Source organism: Crocuta crocuta, unplaced genomic scaffold (assembly GCF_008692635.1).
Source record: "Crocuta crocuta isolate KB4526 unplaced genomic scaffold, BGI_CrCroc_1.0 scaffold41, whole genome shotgun sequence".
NCBI classification, from domain to species: Eukaryota; Metazoa; Chordata; class Mammalia; order Carnivora; family Hyaenidae; genus Crocuta; species Crocuta crocuta.
In genome coordinates, this window is record NW_027529428.1 from 1,463,416 (window position 1) to 1,488,000 (window position 24,585).

General features: G+C 38.7%; 1 protein-coding gene and 1 long non-coding RNA gene across 4 annotated transcripts in view; both read right to left on the minus strand.

The window, feature by feature from the left end:
- LOC144227623 (uncharacterized) overlaps nucleotides 1–4,585 on the minus strand; it is a 30,673-nt gene extending 26,088 nt beyond the window's left edge. For all 3 annotated transcript variants that reach the window (XR_013333966.1, XR_013333967.1, XR_013333968.1), the window contains exons 1-3: nucleotides 4,532–4,585; nucleotides 1,887–2,068; nucleotides 686–805 (exon numbers count right to left, since the gene is read on the minus strand). This is a non-coding gene — a long non-coding RNA (uncharacterized LOC144227623). The remainder of the gene's footprint in view (nucleotides 1–685; nucleotides 806–1,886; nucleotides 2,069–4,531) is intronic.
- A 53-nt stretch (nucleotides 4,586–4,638) lies between these two features.
- On the minus strand, nucleotides 4,639–23,887 carry LOC144227592 (uncharacterized). The gene is made up of 4 exons (XM_077759288.1): nucleotides 23,649–23,887; nucleotides 21,955–22,142; nucleotides 17,145–17,198; nucleotides 4,639–4,712 (listed from the first exon to the last, which is right to left on the minus strand). Exons 1-4 carry the CDS (start codon nucleotides 23,819–23,821, stop codon nucleotides 4,639–4,641), a joined length of 489 nt encoding a protein of 162 aa, XP_077615414.1. The 5' UTR covers nucleotides 23,822–23,887.
- Nucleotides 23,888–24,585: the final 698 nt, after the last annotated feature.

Below are 24,585 nucleotides of genomic sequence, written 5' to 3' on the forward strand. Positions count from 1 at the left end.
AGGGCTGATATGGCTTGAGACAGTTTAAAACCATACCATCCCTAAAGAAGGATCCTGCTCACCTATATTTTATAGCCTTAGCTGCCGAGTTTATGTGAACTATTTCTCCCACTTTCCCATCTAAAATATTACTATGAGACAGGAATGCTGAAATATATGACTATTTGGAGGAAGCTGAGTTCTAGAGGATTTGGAGCTCATGCACATGAAAATCGCTTAATGGTGAACACATGAATGAGGAGGGTCAGGATGATTGATGTCTGTCACTGACTATTAAGGCATGCTTCATCCAGGAAGGAAGTCCTTTGCAGCCATAAGTCTCCCTGCCACCTGTGATCACTTGCTCTGAATCTATGTGACTCTCCAGGTATCAGCTCAGCACAGGCCTCCTGTGGAAGACTCTGAAGCCCTCTGGGGAAGGCAGGGTCTGCCTGGTGTTGGACCTATGACAACCTTCTCTCCACCTCTATGAATCAGGACTGTCGGGTGAATGACTTTGGCAGCCAGGGGATCCTGCTCAGTAGAAGTTCAACCATGTTAGCAAATCTGAAAAGTCACCAATAAAACTATACACAATGGTTGGGTGCAGGTACCCAAGCAGCCTAACCTTACTGACCACAGTTATCTTTAGTTGAATTATGTGCCCTTCCATAAGATGCAGTCTAATATTATCAAGTGAACAAACCTTAAACATGCCGAAGTGAATGGAGCAGTACAGAAGAGTTAAAAACAAGGGGAAACTGATGATCATCCAGATTCGAATGATTAAACACCAACTTGTGTCTAGAAGAGGGCCACGCAGTCCCTGGAAGAGGAAAAAATAAAGAATGCGAAGGCATAAGAGCGAGGAGTATTTACCACCACTAAGAATATTAATAAGAATCCACATCCCTGGTTACGTAGGAATTCAGGAAATTTTCTTTGCTTTATCTTCACTGAAAGCCACCTGACGTAAATCCCAGAACTGCTGAGAAACACACTTGCCAAACCTTTGCAACAGCTTGGGACTCTGTTATATAAACTTTGGGAGCCCATTAAACTTGAAATAGAAAGCCCTTTGCAAATAGATGTTCTTATCTGTTTTGGCATATTCATCCCTCGTTGGAGAGTTGTGATTCAAAGAACACTAAATACTAATATATTTTTAAAAAAGCAGTTGAGAAAACATAGCACTTCAAAAGGCTTAACTCTGGAAGCATTTCAAACACGAGGTTTTAGGATTACCAGCGTGGTTTCCTAATCTCCTAATTATTTGAGAATGAGGGCACTTTCATGTATCACTCTTTTTAGAATCACTGGAAATATCAATTAAACATGACAAATTAAGAGAATTTCCCTTGAGATGTGGGAACGTATTATACATGATGGCCATTTGCTAGTGGTTAACAATTTGCTTTAATCAATCCAGAGAAGTTTTATAAATCCAAGAAATTTGACAGCAATAATTTAGGGTTCATTTAAGCATTTGTATCCTATAATCATCAAAATTGCATTTATCTCTTTTTTAATGTTTACTTAGAGAGAGAGAGAGAAAGAGAGACAGCAAGCAGGGGAGGAGCATAGATAGAGGGAGAAAGAGAGAGGGAGAGAAACCTAAGCAGACTCCATGCTTTCAGCGCAGAGCCTAATGCTGGGCTCAATCTCACCAACCATGAGACTATGACCTAAGCTGATACCAAGAGTCAGACCCTTAGCCAACTGAGCCATCTCGGTGCCCCATGCATTCATCTTGGAAAAATTATAATTTCCATGTATAAGCCATGTTTACCAGAGTGACCAACAAAATCTCTCAAATTTCCATAGGGAACTTCCAGTTTTCTCCTGTTTCTGCTCTGGCCATGGTTACCCAGTCTCACCGTTCATGAAGCTATAAGAAGACGTCTTACCACAGTCACCAGCAGCCACAGGCAAAACATTTATCACCAGATGCCACCTCTGTCATTGGGTATCTCTGCAACCAGATGTGTACTTGAGCCCTGGATAGGCTGCAGTGTGACTCTGTTCCTCAAGGGCAAGGAAGCCATGGATGCTCTGGGTAGGGCTGGGGTAAACTTTATTTTCTCCTTTTCTGTAACACATTGGTAGAGGGTATCAAAAACTACTGCTGTGATATCAGTGAACATTGCTTTATTACCTTTCATTAAGAGTAACATCTCTCACAAGAATATAGGATATATATATTTTAAAGGAAATAAACTACACAAAATTGCAACTGATAGACTAGACTTTTCTGGTCGTTGGAATGTTTTTGTTAGGCCAAACTTCTGTTCTTAACTTTTCTAATGACTCGATTAAAGTATAAGTGACATCTAATAAACTGAACTAACTCAAAATACACAATTTGATAACGTTCTGAAATATGCATATATGTACCCATGAAACTATCAGCACAATCAAGAAAACAACGTATCCATTGCCCACAGAAGTTTCTTTGTGTCCATTCATCGCCCTCTTCCACTTTTCCCCATCCTGCCTTTCCACATCTCCAGGTGACCACTGAGATGCCTTTTATCATTAGAGAGGCATTTGCATTTCTGGGAAATTATGGAAATTGATTCCTACAGTGCAGAATCTTTTGTCTGGCTTCTTTCACTCAGTGTAATTATTTTGTGACTAACCCATATTTTTTGTGTGTATAAATAGTCTATTCCTTTATTTTGCTGAGTAGTATCCCATTGTACTGCAGCACATTCATCTGTGGATGGATGCTTGAGCTGGCATAATTTCTAGCTACTAAAAAATAAAGACTTGTATGAACATTCACATACAAGTCTTTGTATGAACTGTAACTTTTATCGAATAAATATCTAGGAGTTGAGGGACTGGGTCATGTGATAGGTACATGTTTAACTTCTAAAGAAACTACCGGTTTTCTGAAGTGATTGCACCATTTTCCTTCCCTCTAGATTTCCTATACTCCCTCACCAAAACTTGGTGTAGTCAGACTTTCCTAATTTTAACCATCCAATAGGTGTATAGTGGTTTTAATTTTCATACGGCTAATAGTTGATGATGTTGAGCAACTTCACATGTTTGTCATCCATACATGTCTCCTTGGTGAGATCTCTTCAAATATTTTGCCCATGTTTCTAACTTTTAAAAAACTTTCTATATATTGAGTTTTGAGAGTCTTTTGTGTTCTATACACACATCTTTTCAGATATATGATTTGCAAGCATTTTACTCTAATCTGTGGCTTTGCTTTCATTATCTAAATAATGTCTTTTAAGGAGCTGAAGTTTTGGATTCTGAGGAGACCTACATAGTTTATCATTTTTTTTCTTTATCTTTTTTTTTTTTTTTTTTTTTGGTTTCCTCTATAGGAAATCCTTCCTCACCCAAGGTCACAAAGTTTTCTTCCAATGCTTTCATGTAGAAATTTTATAAATTTATCTTCTGATCTATTTTGAGTTAATTCTTCATATGGCATAAGGAAAAAATTTCATCCTTCCACATATGGCTATCTCTGCTCCATACCCATGCACTACATGCCTCCAGTGGTATTGTCAAAAGACTATCCTTTCTCTACCAAATTGGCTTTCCATCTTTCCTGAAAATCAGTGGTTCCTATATGTGTTCCTATATGTGTGGATCTATTTCTATTATCTATATTCTGTTCAACTGACCTATCATATCTGACTCTTGGTTATAATAGATTCTTTCCCTGATTTCTTTTCAGTTGCTCATGTAAATAGACTCCTAGTAACATAGATTCACCATTTTACTACTCATATCTAGGTATATTTTATAATGCATTTTATAAATCAATAGAACTGAGGCTCAAATGAGGGTAACTGCTAAAAGACATTTTAAAAATGTTGTGATATAAAAACAATGTTTTCTACAGCCATCTAAACTCAATCAAATTCATGTGACCCTGTTCCAAAAAGTTAGTTTCCATGTGCATGGGGCTATAGAATGTGGGGAGTATGTAAGGGGTATATGTGGTCTATCCTAAAAATCATTATAGGGGGCAGAGGAAAAAAGGATAGAAAATAAGAATATTCAAATACTAAATGTTAAAATAAAATATTCCTACCAGTGTTTGTAAAATTTACATTGAGATAAATAAGCAAATGATTATAAGAGACAAAAATTTAGAGAATATTTCAAAGTACTTTTTTTTGCCAAATGCACTAAGACAGTAGGAGTAACAGAGAAGAGTTTTCTGGAACCAACTTGTGCTTCTTTTTTCATCCCTATAGGGTGATTAGTTGTATTTTATTTAGCGTATTGTACATGTGGGTGTGAATAAGATGGATCTTCTCTCAAAAAGAGAAATGAGTCAAGAATATATGTTGTTAACTTGTCTGAAACAGTTTTCATGTTCTGACTCATTTTTCTTTGTATTGGTATTTGAAGAGATTTTGTTTTTTTAATTTGACTATTATAAAAACCTCAATAACTTCACTGAAATCCCATGAAAATAATATAAACAACTGTAATGGAAATTGAAAAGATGATAATAGCAATCAGTACTGTATTATTTCTTGTCAGTATTTTTTTAATCACTTGGAACAGTGAAAAATACCTGTATTAATTTGACTTTTTGACCTTTAGTCTTCACTTTAGTGGAAGAAGTTCTTTTGAGAAGCAATTTCTTCCTTTTGCTTATTATATCTTTGTCCTTCAAAACAATTAATGACTATCCTTTGATAGGATCATCTTCGAGTTGTTCCAAAGGAGGACAGTTGTGCCAACTACGTGCAGACCTATGGGTTCAGAAAAATTATAAAGCTTGATGTTGGAATCTTGTGGAGTGTAGACTCATTTCTCAGAGAGAAATGGAAATATTAATGCATTTACATTGTTTAAAATAAACTGACACAGGTATATGGATAGCATCTTCTATTCTAGGCACAGTTGGGTTGTTGGCTGGGGGGACGCTGGTGAACAAGAGCTATAAAAAAGTTCTTGTCTATGGGGCGCCTGGGTGGCTTAGTCGGTTGAGCGTCCGACTTTCGCTTAGGTCATGATCTCGCGGTTCGTGGGTTCGAGCGCCGCGTCGGGCTCTGTGCTGACTGCCAGCTCAGAGCCTGGAGCCTGTTTCCGAGTCTGTGTCTCCCTCTCTCTCTGACCCTCCCCTGCTCGCGCTGTCTCTCTCTCTCTCTCTCCTAGAAATAAAAAAAAAAAAAGTTCTTACAATTTAATTGGGAAGATGATACTCATTGACTCAATGAGGATAAGCTTGATGCAGGTAGTCTAACAGTCATACTTGGATAAACTTTTGCTATAGAAAAGATCAGCAGCCAATTCTATTAAAATCTTTAATTAGATGTCTAATAAACCTGAATATCAGGCTCAGATTCCACTTTAGAAATATTTCCAGGGGTGCTAACAGCCAACAATTTAATATGATTCCTAAAGACCTGACACAACAGACCAGATTTCTTGAGTTTAACAAGTATATTGTCCTTCTTTAAGAAAGCTTACTCTTTGAACCTTGTATGCTAAGTTCTAAGAGAATTAGATAGATAATAAGTGACATTCAAGTTCAGAGGTGGGAGAAAAAAGAGGCTCAGCTTAAGTGAAATATTTTGTTGAATTATTCAAAGTGGTAAACACTAACGAGCACATTAGTCAGACTCAGAAAAAGTTGAGAAATAAGATGAATGTCTAAAGATGGAGGTCAAAATGCCATGCAGATTTAAGGGCACACACCTAGGATGAAAACAAAAAGGTTGAAAAAGACATTCCAAAAAGAGAACATGCAGAGGGGTGGGGTGGGGTGGTAGTGCGGGCATACTTGTACCAGACAAAATAGACTTGAATCAAAAACTGTCACAAAGAATACAATGATAAAAGAGTCAATTCACCAAGATACAACAATTATAAATATATACCTAATCAGCATCAGAACATCCAAATACATGAAACACATATTGCAGAACTCAGGGAGAAATTGACTCAGAAATACTGATAGAGAATTTTAATACCCACTTTCAATAATGCATAAGCTATCCAGACAGATCAATAGAGAAACAGAGCACTTGGACAGCAGTATAGACCAAATGGGCCTAACATACATATGCAGAACCTCCTACCCAATAGCAATTAAACTTTCCACTGCCACAGAACATTCTCCAGGGAAGATCACATGTTAGATCACAAAAAAACTTAAATTTAAGAAGACTGAAACCATACCACATATCTTTTCTGAGCATAATGGAATGAGACTAAAAATCAATAGTAGGGGGAAAAAAACCTGGAAAATTTACAATGTGTGTAAATTAAATAAAACACTCTTGAACACCCAATCAGTCAAAAAATAAATGAAAAGTTAAATTAGAAAATATCTTGAGACAATCAAAAATTAAAAAAAAACACACCAAAAATTACAGGATGCAACAAAAGCAGTACAAAGAGAGAAGTATATAGTGGTAAACATCTGCAGCATTACAAAATATCTCAAACAATCTAAATTTCAAGGAACTAGAAAAATACTAAACAAAGTTCAAAGTTAGCAGAAGGAAGAAAATAATAATGATTAAAACATAAATAGATGAGATAGAAAAAAATACGACAAAAAGGAATAAAGAATAGACAAACCAAAAATCAACAAACGTAGGAGTTGGTTTTTTGAAAAGAGAAGTAAAAGTGATAAATCTTTAGCTAGAATAAGAAAGAAGATTTGAACAAAAAAAAAAGGAGATATTACAACTGATGATGCAGAAATAAAAAGGATTATAGAATAGTACTATGAATAATTACACATTGACAAATTGGAATACCTTCAATAAATGGAGAACTTCCTAGCAACCTACAAGAGTAAATCAAGAAGAAATAGAAAACTTGAATCAGTGATCAAACATTTCCTTGAAAAAGAAAAAGTCAGAACCAGAAGACTTCACTGGTGAATTCTACTGAACATTTAACAAAAACAAATACTAATCCTTCTCAAAGTCTTCCAGAAAATTGAAGAAGGAGGAACAGCTTTAAACTCAGTTATGAGGCCACCATTGCTCGGATACTAAAACCAGACAAAGATGCTACAAGTAAAGAAAACTGCAGGCCAATATCCCTTATGAATGATGCACAAAACTTCAACAAAATACTAGAAAATCAAATTCAACAGCACATTAAAAGGATCATATACCATGACCAAGTGGAATTTATCCCAGAGATGCAAGAATCGTTCAACACACAAAATTCAATAAATGTGATACACCACATTAATATAACAAAGGATAAAAATCACATGAGAATCTCAAGAGATGCAGAAAAAGCATTAGGCAAAATTCAATACCTTTGATAATAAAAGCACTCAATAAATTAGGAATAGAAGGAAATTATCTTAAAATTTTAAAGGCCATATATGAAAAATCCACAGCTAACATTATACTCAAGAGTGAAAAAGAAAATCTCTCCTTCTGATCTTAGAAACAAGACAAGGATGCCCACTCTACTTTTATTCAACATAGTACTGGGAGTAGTAGCTAGAGCAATTATGCAAGAAAAAGAAATATGAGGCCTCTAAATCAGAAAGGAAGAAGGAAAATTACCTCTGTTCATAGATGACATGATCATATATGTAGAAAATCCTGAAGTTTTCACACACACACAAATGGAGACTTCACACTTCCTGTTTTCAAAACGTATTACAAACCTACAGTCATCAACACAGGATCGTACCACCATAAAAACAGACACAGAAGGGCACCTGGGTGGCTCAGTCAGTTAAGGGTCTGACTCTTGGTTTGGGTTTAGGTCATGATTTCACAGTTTGTGGCTTCTAGCCCCAGATCAGGCTCCATGCTAGCAGTGCGGAGCCAGCTTGGAACTCTTTCCTTCTCTCTCTACCTCTCCTCTGCTTGAGCTCTCTCTTTCACACACAAAATAAATAAATAAACATTAAAAAAAAAAAAAAAGACAAAGACCAATGGAACAACAGAGAGTCCAGAAGCAAATCCATGGATTTATAGTCAAGTTTTCTTTGACGGGGGTGCCAAGAATGTACAACGGGGGAAGGAACAGCTCTTCAACAAATGGTGTCGGGAAAACTAAATATCCACATGCAAAATAATGAAATTGGTCCTTTATTTAAAACCATACACAAAATTCATCTCAAAATAGAAAGGCTTACATGTAAGGGCTAAAATGATAAAACTCCTTGAAATAAAACACAGGGGGGATAACTTCATAATATTGGTCTGACACAAAAATCACAGGCAACAAAAGCATATGTAGAAAAGTGGGACTCCATCAAACTATAGGATGGGAGAAAATATTTGGGTTAATATCCAAAATATAGGTCATGATTATCGCAACTCAATAGCACAAGAAAAAAACCCACAAACACAAATAACTTGATTTTAAAATTGGACAAAGGACTTGATTAGACATTTCTCCAAAGAAGATATACATGGCCTATAAGTATATGAAAAAAAGTGCTGAGCATCACTAATCATCAGGACAATGCGAATCAAAACTACAATGAGATATCACCTCACATCTGTTAGGATCACCATTATCAAAACAAAACAGAAAATAATAAATGTTGGTAAGGATGTGGAGAAATTGGAACCCTTGTATACTGTTGGTAGGAATGTCACCTGGTACAGCCATTATGGAAAATAGTTTAGAGATTACTCAAAAAATTAAAAAAAAAAAAAACCCTACCATAATATGATCCAGGAATTATACTTCTGTGTGTTTATCCAAGAGAACTAAAAACAGGATCTTGAGGAGATACCTGTATTCCCAGTATATTGCAGTGTTATTCACAAAAGACAAAAGGTAAAAACAATCTATGTGTCTACCGACAGATGAAGTGCTAAACAAAATACAGTACATATGTATGATAGAATATTCTTCAGCCTGAAAAAAGAAAGCCATACACTACAACAAGAATAAACCTTGAGGACATTATGCTAAGTAATATAAGCCAGTCACAAAATGACAAATACCACTTATGTGAGGTATCTAGAGTGGTCAAACTCATAGAAATAGCAAGTTCAATGGTGGCGGCCAGGAGCTGGAGGGGAAGAAGAAATGGGGAGTTGCTGTTCAAAGAATATAGAGTTTGAAGATGAAAAAGTTCTAGAGATTTGGTGTAAATGATGTACATATAGTTAACAATATTGTATTGTATACAGTACTTAAAACTCAAAAGATTTAAGAGGAGGGGTTTGCATTATATGTTTTTTTACCACAATTAAAAAGAAAAAGTCACTCAGGGCTGGTTTTATGAGATAATATGTGTAGGTGGCTGGGCCCCACACTTAGAATGGTCCCATGCTTGGTTTAATACTTTGCTGTGGCTGTCTTGATATTCTTAATAACTTTATCTATCTTTAAACTTATGTTTGTATGTGAAGCTAGCGGGACAATAAAATATACAAGTGAGCAAAGGAGATAAGATGCACCAGGTGTGTCTGTCACCGTTCCTGCTGTTACATTCACATATAGCTTTTACCTGCTTGTCATGTGGCTTCCATAACATGTTTATTTTGTCCTCATTTGGAGTCTTACTGAGGTCCCATGCACTGTGGGTCCACCAGAATTCTGTGTTCATGGTCACATCTGCAGCTGAATAAATGAAGGTATTAACTTCTTAGAGGCCACACTTTCCAGCTGAACCAAAAGAATGTGTAATTTTTCAGTGATTTTGCATATGAGATAAATGTTCTTATATTTGCATGTAAAACTGACATTACATGATATAAAGAGGAATAGTAAAAGCCACAATAATAATTTAAATCTTTATTCAGAAAACCATTACATAGGAAATTAAAAAAAAATAAAACCTACCATGACAAGTTGAGAGCGGCTACAGAAAAAAAGGAAAAAAAACCTCCTTTATATTTAAGTACTATATTAATGGCCCAGGGCTACCGTAACAAAATACCACAGACTGGGTGGCTGAAACAACAGAAATTTATTCTTTCATAGTTCTGAAGGCTAGAAGTCCCAAATCAAGGTGTTAGCAGGTAGGATCTAGGAGAGAATCTTTATCGCCTCTTCTGGCTTCTTTCTGGTGTTTGCTGGGAATCCTTGTGTTCTTGTGTTTTTGGCAGCAGAACTATATCACCTCAGTTTCTGCCTCTATTGTCCCATGACTGAACATGAGCCTCTATTTGGCTGCGAAGCTCCAAACCCTTCTTCCACACAAGGACAGCAGGCATTGGCTTAAGGCTTCCCCTAACCTAGTATGGCCTCATCTCAACTTGATTCTATCTGATAAAAGCTGTTTTTGGTCACATTCATGGGTTCCAAGGCATAGGACAGGCACTATTCAACCCAGTCTGAAGGCTTTTCATAGCACCTTTTCCTTGCATTTTAAACAAGGGGCCACACATTTTCATTTTGCTGGGAGCCACATATGATGTCACCGTTTTAACGACAGCCCTCATGTTGGAAAACTTGGCTTAACAGAGAGCCAAATGAGTCCGCTACCTGCACTCTAGAATCAATTATACGCTAGATTTATCCACTTTGTTGTAGCAAGATGGTTCCAGAAAAACCCGTGGGAGGGAGCATGGCCATGTAAGACCCACACTCACACAGGTTGGAGGAACAGAGAACTTTTGCCCCATTCCCAAGATGAAGAAAAGAAGAGCTGAGCAAAGCATGACTAGTTATTCCTCTCAACTTTAGCAATCAAGTAGGCCAATTCGCCTACCCAGCATCAGTGAGTAGGGGTAGGTCAAAGTCACACTGACCAAATACTTTCCACGTGGAAGATACATTAGAAATGAAGATGAGAAATTTTCACTAGCACTTCCCTGCTTTTACTTAACGCACTGAAATATACCCTAAAGTCTCACTGGTGGGCAAGTTGGATTTTCATCTCCAAAGTCTCTGATATGGGTGAGAAATCGCATTAATTAACTTAACTCCAAGGCTATTCATAGCCAATGATGGAAACCAACCCTATATTCTATTAGCCACCCTAAACTACAATTAACTACAGAAATTGGATGAGGTTAAATGACAAATTAGGATGAAATATATAAAGTCATCCAATAATACAATCTGAGAATCATAGAAATGTCCTAAATTTGAAAGCAAACACTTGCCATTATCAAATTCTTCTGAAAGAAATTAAGGATGCAGATCAAACCCTCGTATAGATGAAGGTCTCAAAGTGTTAAGGCCCAATTTTGAAATCATGTTTCTTTGCTATTGTGAGTAAAAGTCCAAAGTCCTAAAGGTCCATAAATAATCCTCCCAAATGTCTTACTTGGTTCATCCTTAGTGGCAAGCTTTCTCAGTGCCTGAGTGGGACCGAGGGCTCCTTCAGTATTTAGATATCCCGCTGGGACATAGGTAAGGGCTTCCTAGGGCTTTGGCTGTTTTACTGGTCTCTCATGAACTAAGCTTGTGATGAGGACAGAGAGTTAATAAGGAAACTTAATTTTCCAGAATTAGCCTCACACCAAAACAAGTAGAAAGCAAGCCAACTCCCGACTCCTAGAACATCTTAAACCAGGCAAATTTTTCTTCTCAGAATCCAGTACAGAACATGCCCAAGGAACACAGCAAAAACTCAATGGCATTTGAGAGAAAAATAAAGTCTCTTTTATTTTCGCCTCACTAGGAGGTCCACTAATCTATGCTATTTATCTGACACTGTTGATTTGTGAAGGAGGATTCTTTCAGCATGAAGTGCATTTGGTACCAAGTCCGCCATGGACAGGGCACAGCACTGTGCATCTATCATGCATGGATGCTTCATTTACACTTCTCCTTTGATCACCCCATTGTTCACACTGCATTACTGAACTGATGATGTGTTCTATCTAATGACACTGAATCTGCAGTCTCTGACAGATTTTACAATCCTGTGTCATTGTGGCCATTTTCACTGCCTCCTGCTATGGAACTGTGTAGACTATAGAAGGCTACCCCTTAGTGAACCTTTCTTTCTCACACATAATTGACAAATCCAGAGTCAGTGGGTCCACATGGTAAATGGAATCAGTTGAGCGTATGGCAAGCCATGTATGTCAATAGTGACAAGACTTCTGAAACTTTTCCCTGCAATTGAGTCTTTGTCTCTGTCCAGCCTGCTTAGGAAGCTATACTGAAAAGTAAACTAAGGTGGGCAGTTGGCTGAGAATTCCCTGCCTTGCAAACTGGGCGTCCTAAAAGTCCAGTGCCTGAAGTTCTCCTGGTACCTTCTTTTTTCTGCTCCAGTCATTCGCTCAGCCAACCACAATTCCCCAAGGCCCTTTGTCTTTAAGGCAGACCTTTATTTAAGTGATTACAGAAACTGGCACTCTGCATGCAGTCATCAGCCAAAATCAAAGGATCTTATGGCTAATGGAGTGGGTTGAATGATGCCCCCCCCCCAAAAGAGATGTCCATATCCTAATCCTCGAAATCTATCATTGTCAGCACATTTGGACAAAAGGTCTTTGAAGGTATAATTCAGGTGGGCCCCGAATACAACAGCAAGTGTCCTTATACAAGAAGGGCAGAGGGGGATTTGAGGCAGAAAAAAGGAAAATAGAGACACACAGTGGAGAAGGTGATGTGTGGTCAAAGTCAGAGATGGACTGATGTGGCCATAAGCCAAGGAAGCTGATGACCATTAGAAGCTAAAAGAGGCATAGAATGGATTCTTCCCTACAAAATCTGTAGGGAGTACAGACTTACTGATACCTTTGGCCTCCAGAGCCATGAGAGAGGAAACTTCTGTAGCTGAAGCCAAGTTTGTGGTCATTTTTACAGCAGCCACAGAAAACTAACATAGCACGCAGTAAACCTTTCCCAGACATTAGCGGTTTACTGCACAAGCCTGCCAGACCTAACCTAAATATTTTCAAACTGTCAAAGGTTACAATGTCCCACCACCTAAGAAAGACCAAGGCACAAAGCCATCTTCTCTGGCAGTACCAAGCCACTTTCCACATGGACATTTTACTTTCCAAACTTCCGCTCCTTTTATTTCTCAGTGTTCTCAGGGAATGAACTAAAGGTTAGCATCTGTCAATGGTCCTAAAAAAGTACAACACCCTTATTTTATTGAGGTCTGGAGTAGGTTGGGAAATAGAAGAGGAAAGATAGAGGTTAAAATACTCCTTTTACTGCTATTGATAACCCAGGTTTCAGAATCCCAGTTTGAATGAGAGCGAAATGATCTCATAACTGAACTCCAGAACTGGGCAGACTACCACCTAGTAATACATAGGCCTGGAGAAACAGAAGACACCCACTCTCATTCTCAAGGAAGAGAAGATAAGTAATCAAGGCAAGCATGACCAATTAATTCCTCTTAAATTTTCTGTATATGCCATTTGACCACCCTAGGGGCAGAGTAAGTAAAGAAGCAAAGCTGAAATCGCCTAAGGAGCCCTTCTCACAGGACTGCATTATCAGGAATGGGGAAAGAACATTTGGTACTCCCCACCCCCACCTCAGCATGAAAAGAAAAACACCCCTCCCCCAACATTTACAATGTAAAACAAATCAGAAACTACTTGAGCCCTGACTTACTATTAGTACACTAATAGCTAATCAGGAGCCTGGTGCAAAAACATGTTGATTAGCTGCTAATAACACCCTTTGGAAGTGGATCCCTCTACATGTCTCAAAAGGAGAATGTATGCTTCAGGACTTTTTCACCAAAAGTACATACAATTTCTTTACCATTCCAGCAAATATGGCCTGTGGCCTAGCTCTACCCTCATATCTGCTGTTCTTGAATTAGTCATAAAGACATATATAGAAATAAAGATGAGAGTTGAGGTAGGAAAGTATACAATAGCAGAAAAAACATTATAAGTGGAGTCAAGTCCCATCACCATTTATCAGAGGTGAACTTCCAGCAGCAATATTAATGGTTTTTCTGTTACATCCGTAAAGTGATGTATGTACATAACTATTTTTAATTTATTAAAATCTCATTTTTATGGCTGACCACTGCACATCAAGTAACACAGGGAAGCAACATCAACAGACATTCCTGGCCTCAAGGAATGTTGCCTAAGAGAAGACAGAGCTATGTAGAAAACACAATGAAAATACACTGTAGCGAATGCAACAATCAGGCATGCAAAAGTGCAATGTTAGCAAAAAGGAGAGTGTGATCACAACATTAAAAGGACTTCACAATAAAGGTAATGTGTAAATCGAGCTTTGCAAAATGAAGTGGGTTTTCCAGGTGCAAAGAGGGAGAAAGGAATTTGTGGTGGAAGGAAAAATATAATCTAAGATAGTAAACTGTTCAGATAATCCAGGAAAAAGAAGTGGGGAATAGCAGAAGAAATGACTGCATAATTTAGACACCATGAAAATCTGTAAACACAAAGCCACTTAACCAGGACTCAACTGATAGATCTCATCTGCATTTTAGCAAGACTACTCTAATGGAAATTTTGAGGACCCACTCATGGGGGAAGAAAACAGAATTATTAATTTAATTCCTGCAAGAAACATTATGGGTCTGCCAGAAAAACCAGAAAACAAATGAAAAGATCTTTAAGAAGCAGAACCCAAGGTGCTTGATGATGAATTCAAATCTGGTAATAAAAAGTCATGAGGGAGGAACAAACAATGGTAATCTCAAGACTTGCTTGTTTTAAGGATCAAATGATGAAATACCTTAAAATGCTCTTATCCATATAACAACCTACATGGAGTCCTTGAAGTTACAAACACAGGAATGTTATTGCAGTGGTCAAGTCCACTGGAATTTATTTGGTGATGGCTCTGAGGTCTCTTATCCTTCTATTTCCACAGTCTTTTCTCAAGGATTAAATTATCTGAGGATCTGGCTTTCAGTTATTATCCACAATTTGTTGGTTCTGATATTTTCATGTGAATGATTGCTCGGTCATTAAGAAACAGTTTATCGTCTTTGTCTTTGTGATCCTTACATGCTTCCTTTTCTTGAAGTTTTTTTTTTTCCTTCAGTTTCAATCACACATTTAATCTTTATTTTATTGTTGTAAAATATACATAATGTAAAATTTTATTTTATTTTATTGAGATTTAAAAAAAAATTTTTCCTGGCAAGATGTCTTCTCAAGAGGTCGTACCATTTGAATTCCGATTGGCAATGAGGAAGATTTCCTGTTGTCCCGCATCCTCACCAGGAAGTGGTATTGTCAGTTTTTGGTATTTAGCCATTTAATAGACAGGTGGAGCAGCCCTCTGGTGTTCTAATTTGTTTTCCTTTAACGCACCATGCATTTCGTTTTCCAATAATTCCTCAAAGTTCAGCAATTTATATGTGCTTCTTTCTCTTTTATATTTACTATCCACTCAGGTGTCTATTCATTGATTCATTTATTTCAAGTTGTGGAGTTATTTTCTTACTGTAATGTTTTCCTACTTCTTTGAATATTTTGCATGCATATCTTCTTTAGATGTGTGTTTTGAAAATATATTATGCTAGCAAGGGGCTTGCCTTTCCATTCTTTGAACACTGTCCTCACCAAGTGGATATTTTAAAATTTAATAAAGTCCACATAACATTTTTTTTCTTTCATGGATATGCTTTATGTGTTATACATAAAAACTGTGCTTCATTCACATATTTAGTTTTTTGTGTGTGGTGGTGGCAAAATATATGTAACATAAAATGTTAAGTGTTCAATTCAGTGGCATTAAAAGTACATTCACAATGTTTACAATCATCACCACCACCCCCCTCCAGAACCTGTTCATCACCCCAAAGTGAAACTCTATACCCATAAAAATAACAACATCCCAATACTCACTCATCCCAACTTGCCAAAACGACAATTCTACTTTCGGTGTCTATGAATTTGCCTATTCTAAATATCTCAGTTAGGTGGAATCATACATTTGTCCTTTTGTGACTGACTTATTACACTTAGCATAATATTTTCAAGGTTCACCCATGCTGTACCATATATCAGAATGTCAGTCCTTTTTAAGACTGAATAATATTCCATTGTATGTATATATCATACCTAGTAGGTACAATAAATACATGCATTATAGCAAAATGTAAAAATACTTGATATTAGAAAAATCTGAGAATACTACTTTTCTATTTTGAGGAAATTTGTCTCTTAAATAATTATATTTCACCAGAAACTCAATACCACTCTGAGAAGGAGGGCTTAACCCCTACCCTGACTCACTGAATCTCTCTTTCTTATGTGGAATCTAGAAACCTGAATGTACTGTCTTATAAAAAAGGCTATTCTGGCATAAATTTCAGATAGCAAGAAGAAAACCTTAAGAGGTTCAGAAGTTAAGAGAAGCGACTAGAAATTCAGATGATTACCTGACACTGAAAGGACTTGCCTGATATGAAAACAGCTGTAAATCTCACAAGATTACATGATCTTGTATGAATTTCAAACCTTCCTGCTATTAATTGGCAATCACATAAGAATAGCCTCCCTTAAACACACTGATAATAAGCTTCACAGCTTAACATTCAGCAGCCTATGTTTTGGCTAAATGAGCTTCAGGAAAAAAAAAAAAGAAACTTGGGGTTTAGTTCCATCTACTTTGGAGCCTCTAGTTAAATAATCTGTGTCTGCTGAGCTCTGTCTTCTTATCATCTGTACAATGGAGGCAGCTCGAAAACCACAGGCACAGAAATGATGTACAGTTTTATGCACAGTTGTCTTCATTTGTTTAGAGTACATTTAATCTATTACTCAAAGAGTACACATACTATTTTGAATCATCTAGGACAAAACTCTGTCAAAATAAAGAAAAGGAAAGGGGCCCAAGTAACTATGATTTTCCTAAGGGGACATAATTTATGATAGATGTGGGATCAGAATGCTGATATCATCAATCCCACCCCATTGTTCTTTAATTGGGTTTTGAACGATACAAAGAAATAAAACTCCTGTGTTATATGTAACCAGTGCAGGACTTGGCAAGATTGGAATTTGAGCACTGCATATTAAGAAGAATTTGGAAATTTATCTTTTTCTTTTTTCAAAAAATGTTTAAACAGTTATCATTTTTGAGAGAGACAGAGCACAAGTCAGGGAGGGCAGATAGCGAGGGAGACACAGAATCCGAAGCAGGCTCCAGGCTCTGAGCTGTCAGAACAGAGCCTGATATGGGGCTTGAACCACAGACTGTGAGATCATGACCTTAGCCAAAGTCAGACACTTGACCCACTGAGCCACCCAGGTGCCCCAAAACTGGAAAATTCTTAAAACTAAGTCAGATGTATCTAGATACATAGAAAACAGTGGTACCTGAAGTTGATTCTACAGGGAGAAGCAAAAGGAGTAGCTGAAGGTGTGGATGGGCTGCAATTACAAAAAGGAGAGGTGAATTCCTATTTCCCAGCACTTTGGAGGCTCCAACCCAAAATACAATACTAAAATAAAATAAACATTTGAATTAGGTCATATTTAATTCTGCACGTTCATGTAAGTCAACAAAATATACCAGGTAACATCTACGTTGTCATTTAGTTTCTATCTTGAGTTTCATTTCTAAAAGTCTTTCCAAACACAAAACAGAGGTTGGAGAAAGGTACATGGGNGTACCAGGTAACATCTACGTTGTCATTTAGTTTTTATCTTGAGTTTCATTTCTAAAAGTCTTTCCAAACACAAAACAGAGGTTGGAGAAAGGTACATGGGAGGCAGCAGAGATAAAATAAGCCCATTTCACTTACCATGAAAATTAAGATCCAAACAAATTCTTCACAGCTGAAGATGTCCAAACAATTTTCATTTTATGGCACGGCTTCTGGGAAAATCATGCTGAAGGACTCATAATTACTCAAATGTCCCTTATCTGTTTCAATACATATCACTATATATTATGGGACTTCTGAGGGGCAGAGAACATATCCTGGCTACACATCTCAATGCCCATGATGCAGATAAGTTGGTCTCAAACTAACCTGAGGATGTTAGAGCCTACTTTTTCCATTACTAATATTAATGGACAAAACTTCACATTCTTTTGCTTGTACAACCTAAGTCAATTCTTCATTAAAATGGATGGTCCATAAAGAAGTCAGTAATGGAGGCATCATTGGATGCTGAAAGTATTTTTGTGGGTTTTATTCATGTCATGGGTTTCTAGGGAAGATCTACTCAAAAACTGAGTCTAGTTTGACATTTACAACAAAATTATCATGTAACCTTGAGCAAAGTGAGCTCATCATCATAAAAGGAGGATATTAATACTCTATCCCTACTCTGAGGGGCTCTTGTAAAGTATCAAATAAAGTAACAGAGGTGTATATGAAGCACATATTTTCATTGATAGTTGTACATGCTTGAAAATAACTCTACAGGGGTGCCTGGGTGGCTTAGTCGGTTAAGCGGCCGACTTTCGCTTAGGTCATGATCTCGCGGTTCGTGGGTTCGAGCCCCGCGTCGGGCTCTGTGCTGACTGCCAGCTCAGAGCCTGGAGCCTGTTTCAGTCTGTGACTCCCTCTCTTTCTGACCCTCTCCTGCTCACGCTGTCTCTCTCTCTCTCCTAGAAATAAATAAAACATTAAAAAAAAGAAAAGAAAAGAACTCTACAGGGGCACCTGGGTGGCTTAGTCGGTTAAGCGTCCCACTTTCGCTTAGGTCATGATCTCGCGATTCGTGGGTTCGAGCCCCGTGTCGGGCTCTGTGCTGACAGCCAGCTCAGAGCCTGGAGCCTATTTCAGAGTCTGTGTCTCCCTCTCTCTCTGACCCTCCCCTGCTCACGCTCTCTCTCTCTCCTAGAAATAAATAAAAATATTTAAAAAAAAAAGAAAGAAAGAAAATAACTCTACAGAATGCACTATAAAGATCTTGATGATATGTATCTCGAAACTAGTTCCCAGTTCTCCCATTAAAACTACTTCAATTCACAAACACATATGTATTTCGTTAGTTACCAGAGAACTACAGATACTGCTTCTTGCAGTACCTTGTCCCAACCATCTGCCTTCCTCTTCACATCAATCCTTGATTCAGAAACCCTAGAGATTTGTTCATTAAATTATGTGCAAAATTAATTCATCCAGTCAAAGAAAACTTTTTCAGTAAAGGAACCCTTCCTTAGTAGGTTTTATAGACATGCTCAGGAAATAAAGTAGCGAAGAACCCAGATCAATGTCCCCTCTCTCTAGTGGAGGGAGAGGCAAAAATAAACAAATGAGCAAATTTAAACTTTAAGTATAAGCATATGAACAAAAGCTAAATAAATGGATAAATCAACTCTAGGATAATAGGTAAGTACTATAGAGAGCTAGAAAACAGGGAAGGGATATAGGCATTGTTAGTTGATGAGAAGAGGCTGCAATGCAAAATTAAGTGATTGATTAAGGCTTTATGAGGAAGACAAAATTTAAGAAAGACCCTGAGGTGAATGTGGAAGACAGCAATGTACATATCTGGGGAATGAATGTTACAAGCAGAGGCAACAGGCTGATGGAAAACAATGAGGCAAAAGAGTGTACCTGGAATAGTCCAGGAACAGAGAGGATGTCAGGGTGTGGAGGACAGAGTGAGCAAAGTGGAGAGAAGGAAATGAACTCAGAAAGGAAATGGAAGCCCAAATTGCCAGGGCTGTGGAAGCGTTGTAAGGACTTTGGTTTTTGCCTTAGGTGAGCAACTAAAGAGACTTATGTGATATGGTGTGAACCAAGTGTTAACGGAATCTCTCTGGATGCCATGTTGATTGGAGACTGGAGAGGAGTAAAGACAAGATCAGGAAGACCAATAATTAATTAATGTAAAGAAGTGAATTACTCAAGGATATACCTTCTACTCAGTGAACATGTGCAGCAGGGCCCACAGATCAAATGAGGTTCTCAGCCTGTTTTTTTATGATCCATGACCTAATAATAGTTCATTCTGAAAGGTTGTTGAAGAATAAGAAGAAGCTACATGTGGGCCTGTACATGGCCCACAAAGGCTAAAATATTGAAAAGTTGAAAAATGTGTTTCACCACCTAATACCTGGCTGGTAGTAGGTGCTCAAGAAAACTGGAAGGAAGAATACATGAGTAAATTGGTTGCTGAAAATATTACCAAGTGATAGATGTCAAGGAATATTTGTGTCTTTACCCCTAACCTTCAAAACCAACAATGTCATTTCCACTGAGCTATGGTCTGGTTTTCAAAACAATAAACCAGGAGATATTTTCTCACATAAGCAATCTCATAAACAGCTTTCAGGGGAAGTTGAAGTAGAAATAACTAAAATAGTAACATTAAAATAGCAACAAATAATAACCAAAAAATTCTTAGACAACTTTACACTTTACAGATCATTTTCATGTTAATTATCTCATTTAGTCTTCAAATCAACTCCATGAGAGACGTATTATTTTCCCATTAGAAATGACCACATCCTAAATCCTTAGTGATTTCTCAAGAAAAGTTGAATGTGAATACTGAGGTTGAGTTTTATTTTTAATATGGGAATGTTGAATGCTAAAATCGACAGGTATTTTCAGTTCAAGGCGGCAGACTAGAAAAGCACATTTACTTTCTGTTCCTCCTGAAACCATATTTAATACAAGTGTAGAAATACCAAAATTAATATCAATCAAAGCCAAGAGAATGTGGAAGTCATCAACCACAGAAAGATTTGGATATATTTTGAGAAGCCAAAAAGTGAAATGCAGGACTGATGAATAGAATCATCAAGAAGACTGTCCAAAGAAGGGGCTGCACAAGGCCAGTCTGCTTCTGCTGAGCCCTGTTTATACTCAAGAGAAGAGAGAATAGGGGTTGAAAACCAGGAGACAAAAGATATTTTAGGGGAAAAAATTCATTTAATGAGTTCCATGGGTCACTCAGTCTTCCCTCTGTAGTAACTCTGTAGGAAATACAACAGATTATGGTGAGCAAGACAAGGGAACAGGGAGGGAGTGTTGAACCACAGGGTGTCAGCTCTGGTTCATTGTCACTACTACCAACTCCATCCAAGACAACACACCCATGGCTTCATGTGCTATAACTGGAGATTGTTGCTTCATAAATTGTCAAATGAGAAGGAATCTTCCTGGCAACCAAACTTAGTGGTTATTATCAAAATATTTTTATTAACTTAATCATTTAAAAATATTTTGTCTTAACAAATTCTCTCTCAACATGTTCGCTTCTGCCCAGGCAAATTATCTAGGAATAACCACTTGCCATCTAATATATTTTGCCTGTAAGGACAAGTAAGAGAATGGTCTATATTCCAAAAAAGCATCCTATCTGTCTATTCCCATTTGACAAGAGAAGTCAAGAGGGAGATTTTTCTGGGATAACCTTACCCAAATTCCCTTGTATTGTCCTGAAGCCCCAACATGCATCATATGCTTAATTTGTCCTCCCTGGGAAATAAAACGATGGAAATAAAATGATTGTCATTTATTGTCTTCAGATATATCAGACATCATCATCTTTTTCAGAGTTCTCATAAGAAATCTTTGTTGCGGGGCGCCTGGGTGGCTTAGTCGGTTAAGCGGCCGACTTTCGCTTAGGTCATGATNAATCTTTGTTGCCCCAAATATGTACAAGCTTGCTATTTCTTTTCAAACAAACACCACCAAGAAACTGTTTCTTACTGAACTCAAATGATATCAAAGGACTTGTGGTTAACTATCTTATCTGGGAATCATTTTTGCTCTTAGAGGGATTAGAAACTGCTTATAACAGTTCTTTTTTTTTTCCAAACAGAATTTGGGTCTGAGCAAAACCTTTTGTGTCCTACCAACCCCCACGTTTGTTGGGGATGGAAGTCCAAGTTTGCTCTAACATACTATAAAAGTTCTCATAACAAGAGCACTAAAGCTAATTTTGTAATATGTGAACTATGCCTAGTGCTGATTTAAATATGAGAAAATAAGTACACTAAAGCCTCATTTCACCAGCATAATTTGTTCCGGAAACATGCTTGTAATCCAAAGTACTTGTCTATCAAGGCTAATTTTCCCATAACAGATAATGGAAACTCAAGATGATTTGTTCACCAACCCAAAAATATTCATATAAAAATCATTACAGTACTGCACTATAATACGAAATAATAAAGAAAATATAAAGAAAAATAAACAAATTAACCTGTACTTACCTTTGAAAACCAAAAGGGCTGGTGTGAAGGAGTCAAGGGATAAAAGGTTATTGTGTAGGATGAATTTCTTTATTGCTAACGGATGTTGACTGCACTGTAGTATTAATAAGCTCTCGTCATATGCTCTATGTAATGTAACTGGCAATAAGGCAGCAGAGGAAAGGGTATATATCTGCAGGCAGCCTGACCTAGAATGAAGCAAAACACTCCTAAACTCACTCTTGTATGGAAAAGCAAAGGACTGCCCAGAGGTGCTTTGAAGTGACAAAAAATATACCAGGGCCAGTTGTGTACACCTTCCAATGTTCAGAAAAATCACTGATTTCTGCCAAACACCATGCCCTGAGACTGGCATCAGAGCATGAGAGACGATCACCCAATATTCCACAGAGAAAGAGAGAGACTGACAGTGAGAGAGAGAGCAGCATTGGCTCAATTGTCACGTGATGTTTAGCATCATGTAATCCTTTTATTGCAAGACATCACTCACTTATCAAGTTAAAATTTATCAGAAATGTCAACTCGTCTTGCGGAACACCTGTGGAACAAGTTACTCATAATCCGAAATTTTAATGTGTGTGTATAGATGTAACTTTTTAATGTATATTTTTTACTGATCTATAGGATTCTTGGTTCTGAAACTTATGCACGTCATGTCCCGGATATGCAACTTCCAGTACCACCAGAGAGAAAACAACTAATGGAGTAAGCCAGAGAATCGACATTCAAACTAGGTAAAGCCACATGTAGGCCAAGATTTTTCAAACCTTCTTCCTCATGCTGAAGCTTCCACCTCCTAGACAATAATACAGGTTTCTCTTGCCAACCCCCACGCATATCTCTCCCTTCTTGGTCATAAGGATCTCTAGAATTCTGTTTAAGTGCCAACAACGTGAGGTGAAGAATGAACCTGGCTGGCATGCTCACAACGACCAAATTGTGTTGACCTTTCTTTAATCCAATATATTGCCTCACTCTTAACTTACAATAAGCAACATATTTGCTTTCTAGATATTAGTGATATTCCTAGAAGGCCAGAGAAACTGGCTTCTAATCCATATGGAATAATCCACAGGTGAATTTTTTCCAGGTAGACCACAACATATCTGGAATATAATCTTTATATATTTACATACAGTCTTTACATATAATCTGACATATTTGGGTTCTTCAGAGTAGACCAAAGAGAAAATCTAGGCTGCAGGGCTCAGTTACAGATGTGGGATGGTACTAGGTTTACCCTTGGTGGTTCCATGCCCTACGTCTTCTGAGACCAGAACCCACTGTGGTCCCTGATTAATTTATGAATTGAGCTTTTGCTCAAGGAAGGCCTGGTCTGTGGCAGTGCCTCTGCTCACTGTACATATGGCACCATGCTAAGCACCCTCAGAACTAGGAAAAAGAGAAAGAAAACATGGTACCACGTGATGCATATAAGGTCCAGAGTTAGAGCTCTGGGAGTCACTACCTGGGCTTGAATCCCAGCACAGCCACCACTGCCTGTGTGACCTGAGGGGCGGTCTAAATTGTAAATGTTGTTTTGCCAAATTCTTCAAAATGAAGAAAGCAAGAACCTGCCTGCCAGGAAAGGAGGTCTTAGGGTGCGGCATCCAGTCAGGTCAGGCTTTGGCGTGGAAACTGGCGCCGTCTGGAGGGCGATGCTGAAAGCCTGGGCAGCCCTGGCGAAGACGCACCTGGCTCTAAGCCTCTCAGGGAGGCAGAGAGGGTCCCGGTCCCGGGGGCAGCGGGCCGCTCCTTCGCAGCTTGGGGTGCCCCCGAGAGCTCGTCTCTCTTGGAGGAAAGGCTGACGACACACACCGAGGCGCTGAGAAGCCTGAGGAGCACTGCACTCCTGTACAGTCCCCATCAGTGGCCTTGCTGGTTGCGTACACGTGCCAACGGGCCTACTGGCCAAGCGCAACGGGCACCTTAGAGACCCCAACTGGCGACCGAAACTCCCAGGTGCGGGAGCCTAAGGGGCGAGGCTCTGGGGCCTCCCCTTTGCCCTGTGCTGTGGGCTCTTGCAGCACTGCGCGTGCGCGCCCTTCTTTGTGACGTGTCACAGGGACGCACCACTAGGGCCAGGCTGGGCCGCTCAGGCTCAGTGTGTGTTTCACCTCCAGAGGAGTCAGAAGCTCCGGAGGGGCTGTCCAGCTTTTACACTACAACGTGGCGACGCTTTGGGGCACAACCCCCTCAATATGGGCAATCACCTCAGTCAGTGTCTACGTTTCCCACTCCGCCGCCTCCGCGCCCTACCTGGCCGTGATCGGCCCTGGTCCTCCCCGCCAGTGATCCCCATCCACCACCTGGCAGGGGCCACCCCGCTGCTCCTTCACCTGCCCTGGACCCTGGGCGCAGGCTCTTCCACCGGAATCGTAGGACTTTGTCAGGTAGCTTTCATGTCGAGCCGAGGAGACGGTAGCCCATCCCTCCGGCTGCATGGACCTCTCTGGGCATCTTCCCTTTGGTGAACTGGAGGAACCCTCCGAAATAACCCTGTGCTGTCTTCTCCTAATTTGATGATGCTTGGGCACTCCAGAGCCATAAGAATCCCTCCTCCGGGGCGAAAATTAACTCTCCAGCTTTCGCCATCTGAGACTGGAGACGGGGCTGCGAGCTGGGCCTATC

Bases quoted from the DNA above. Each gene is read 5' to 3' on its own strand.
- LOC144227592 (XM_077759288.1), bottom strand. From the start codon at position 23,821: ATGGGGACTGTACAGGAGTGCAGTGCTCCTCAGGCTTCTCAGCGCCTC. The intron at 17,199-21,954 runs GTAAGTACAGGT...TTGTAATTGCAG, and splicing joins AGCCCTTTTGGTTTTCAAAG to CCCATCCACACCTTCAGCTA. The intron at 4,713-17,144 runs GTACCACTGTTT...CTGAACCCATAG, and splicing joins CCCTGTAGAATCAACTTCAG to GTCTGCACGTAGTTGGCACA.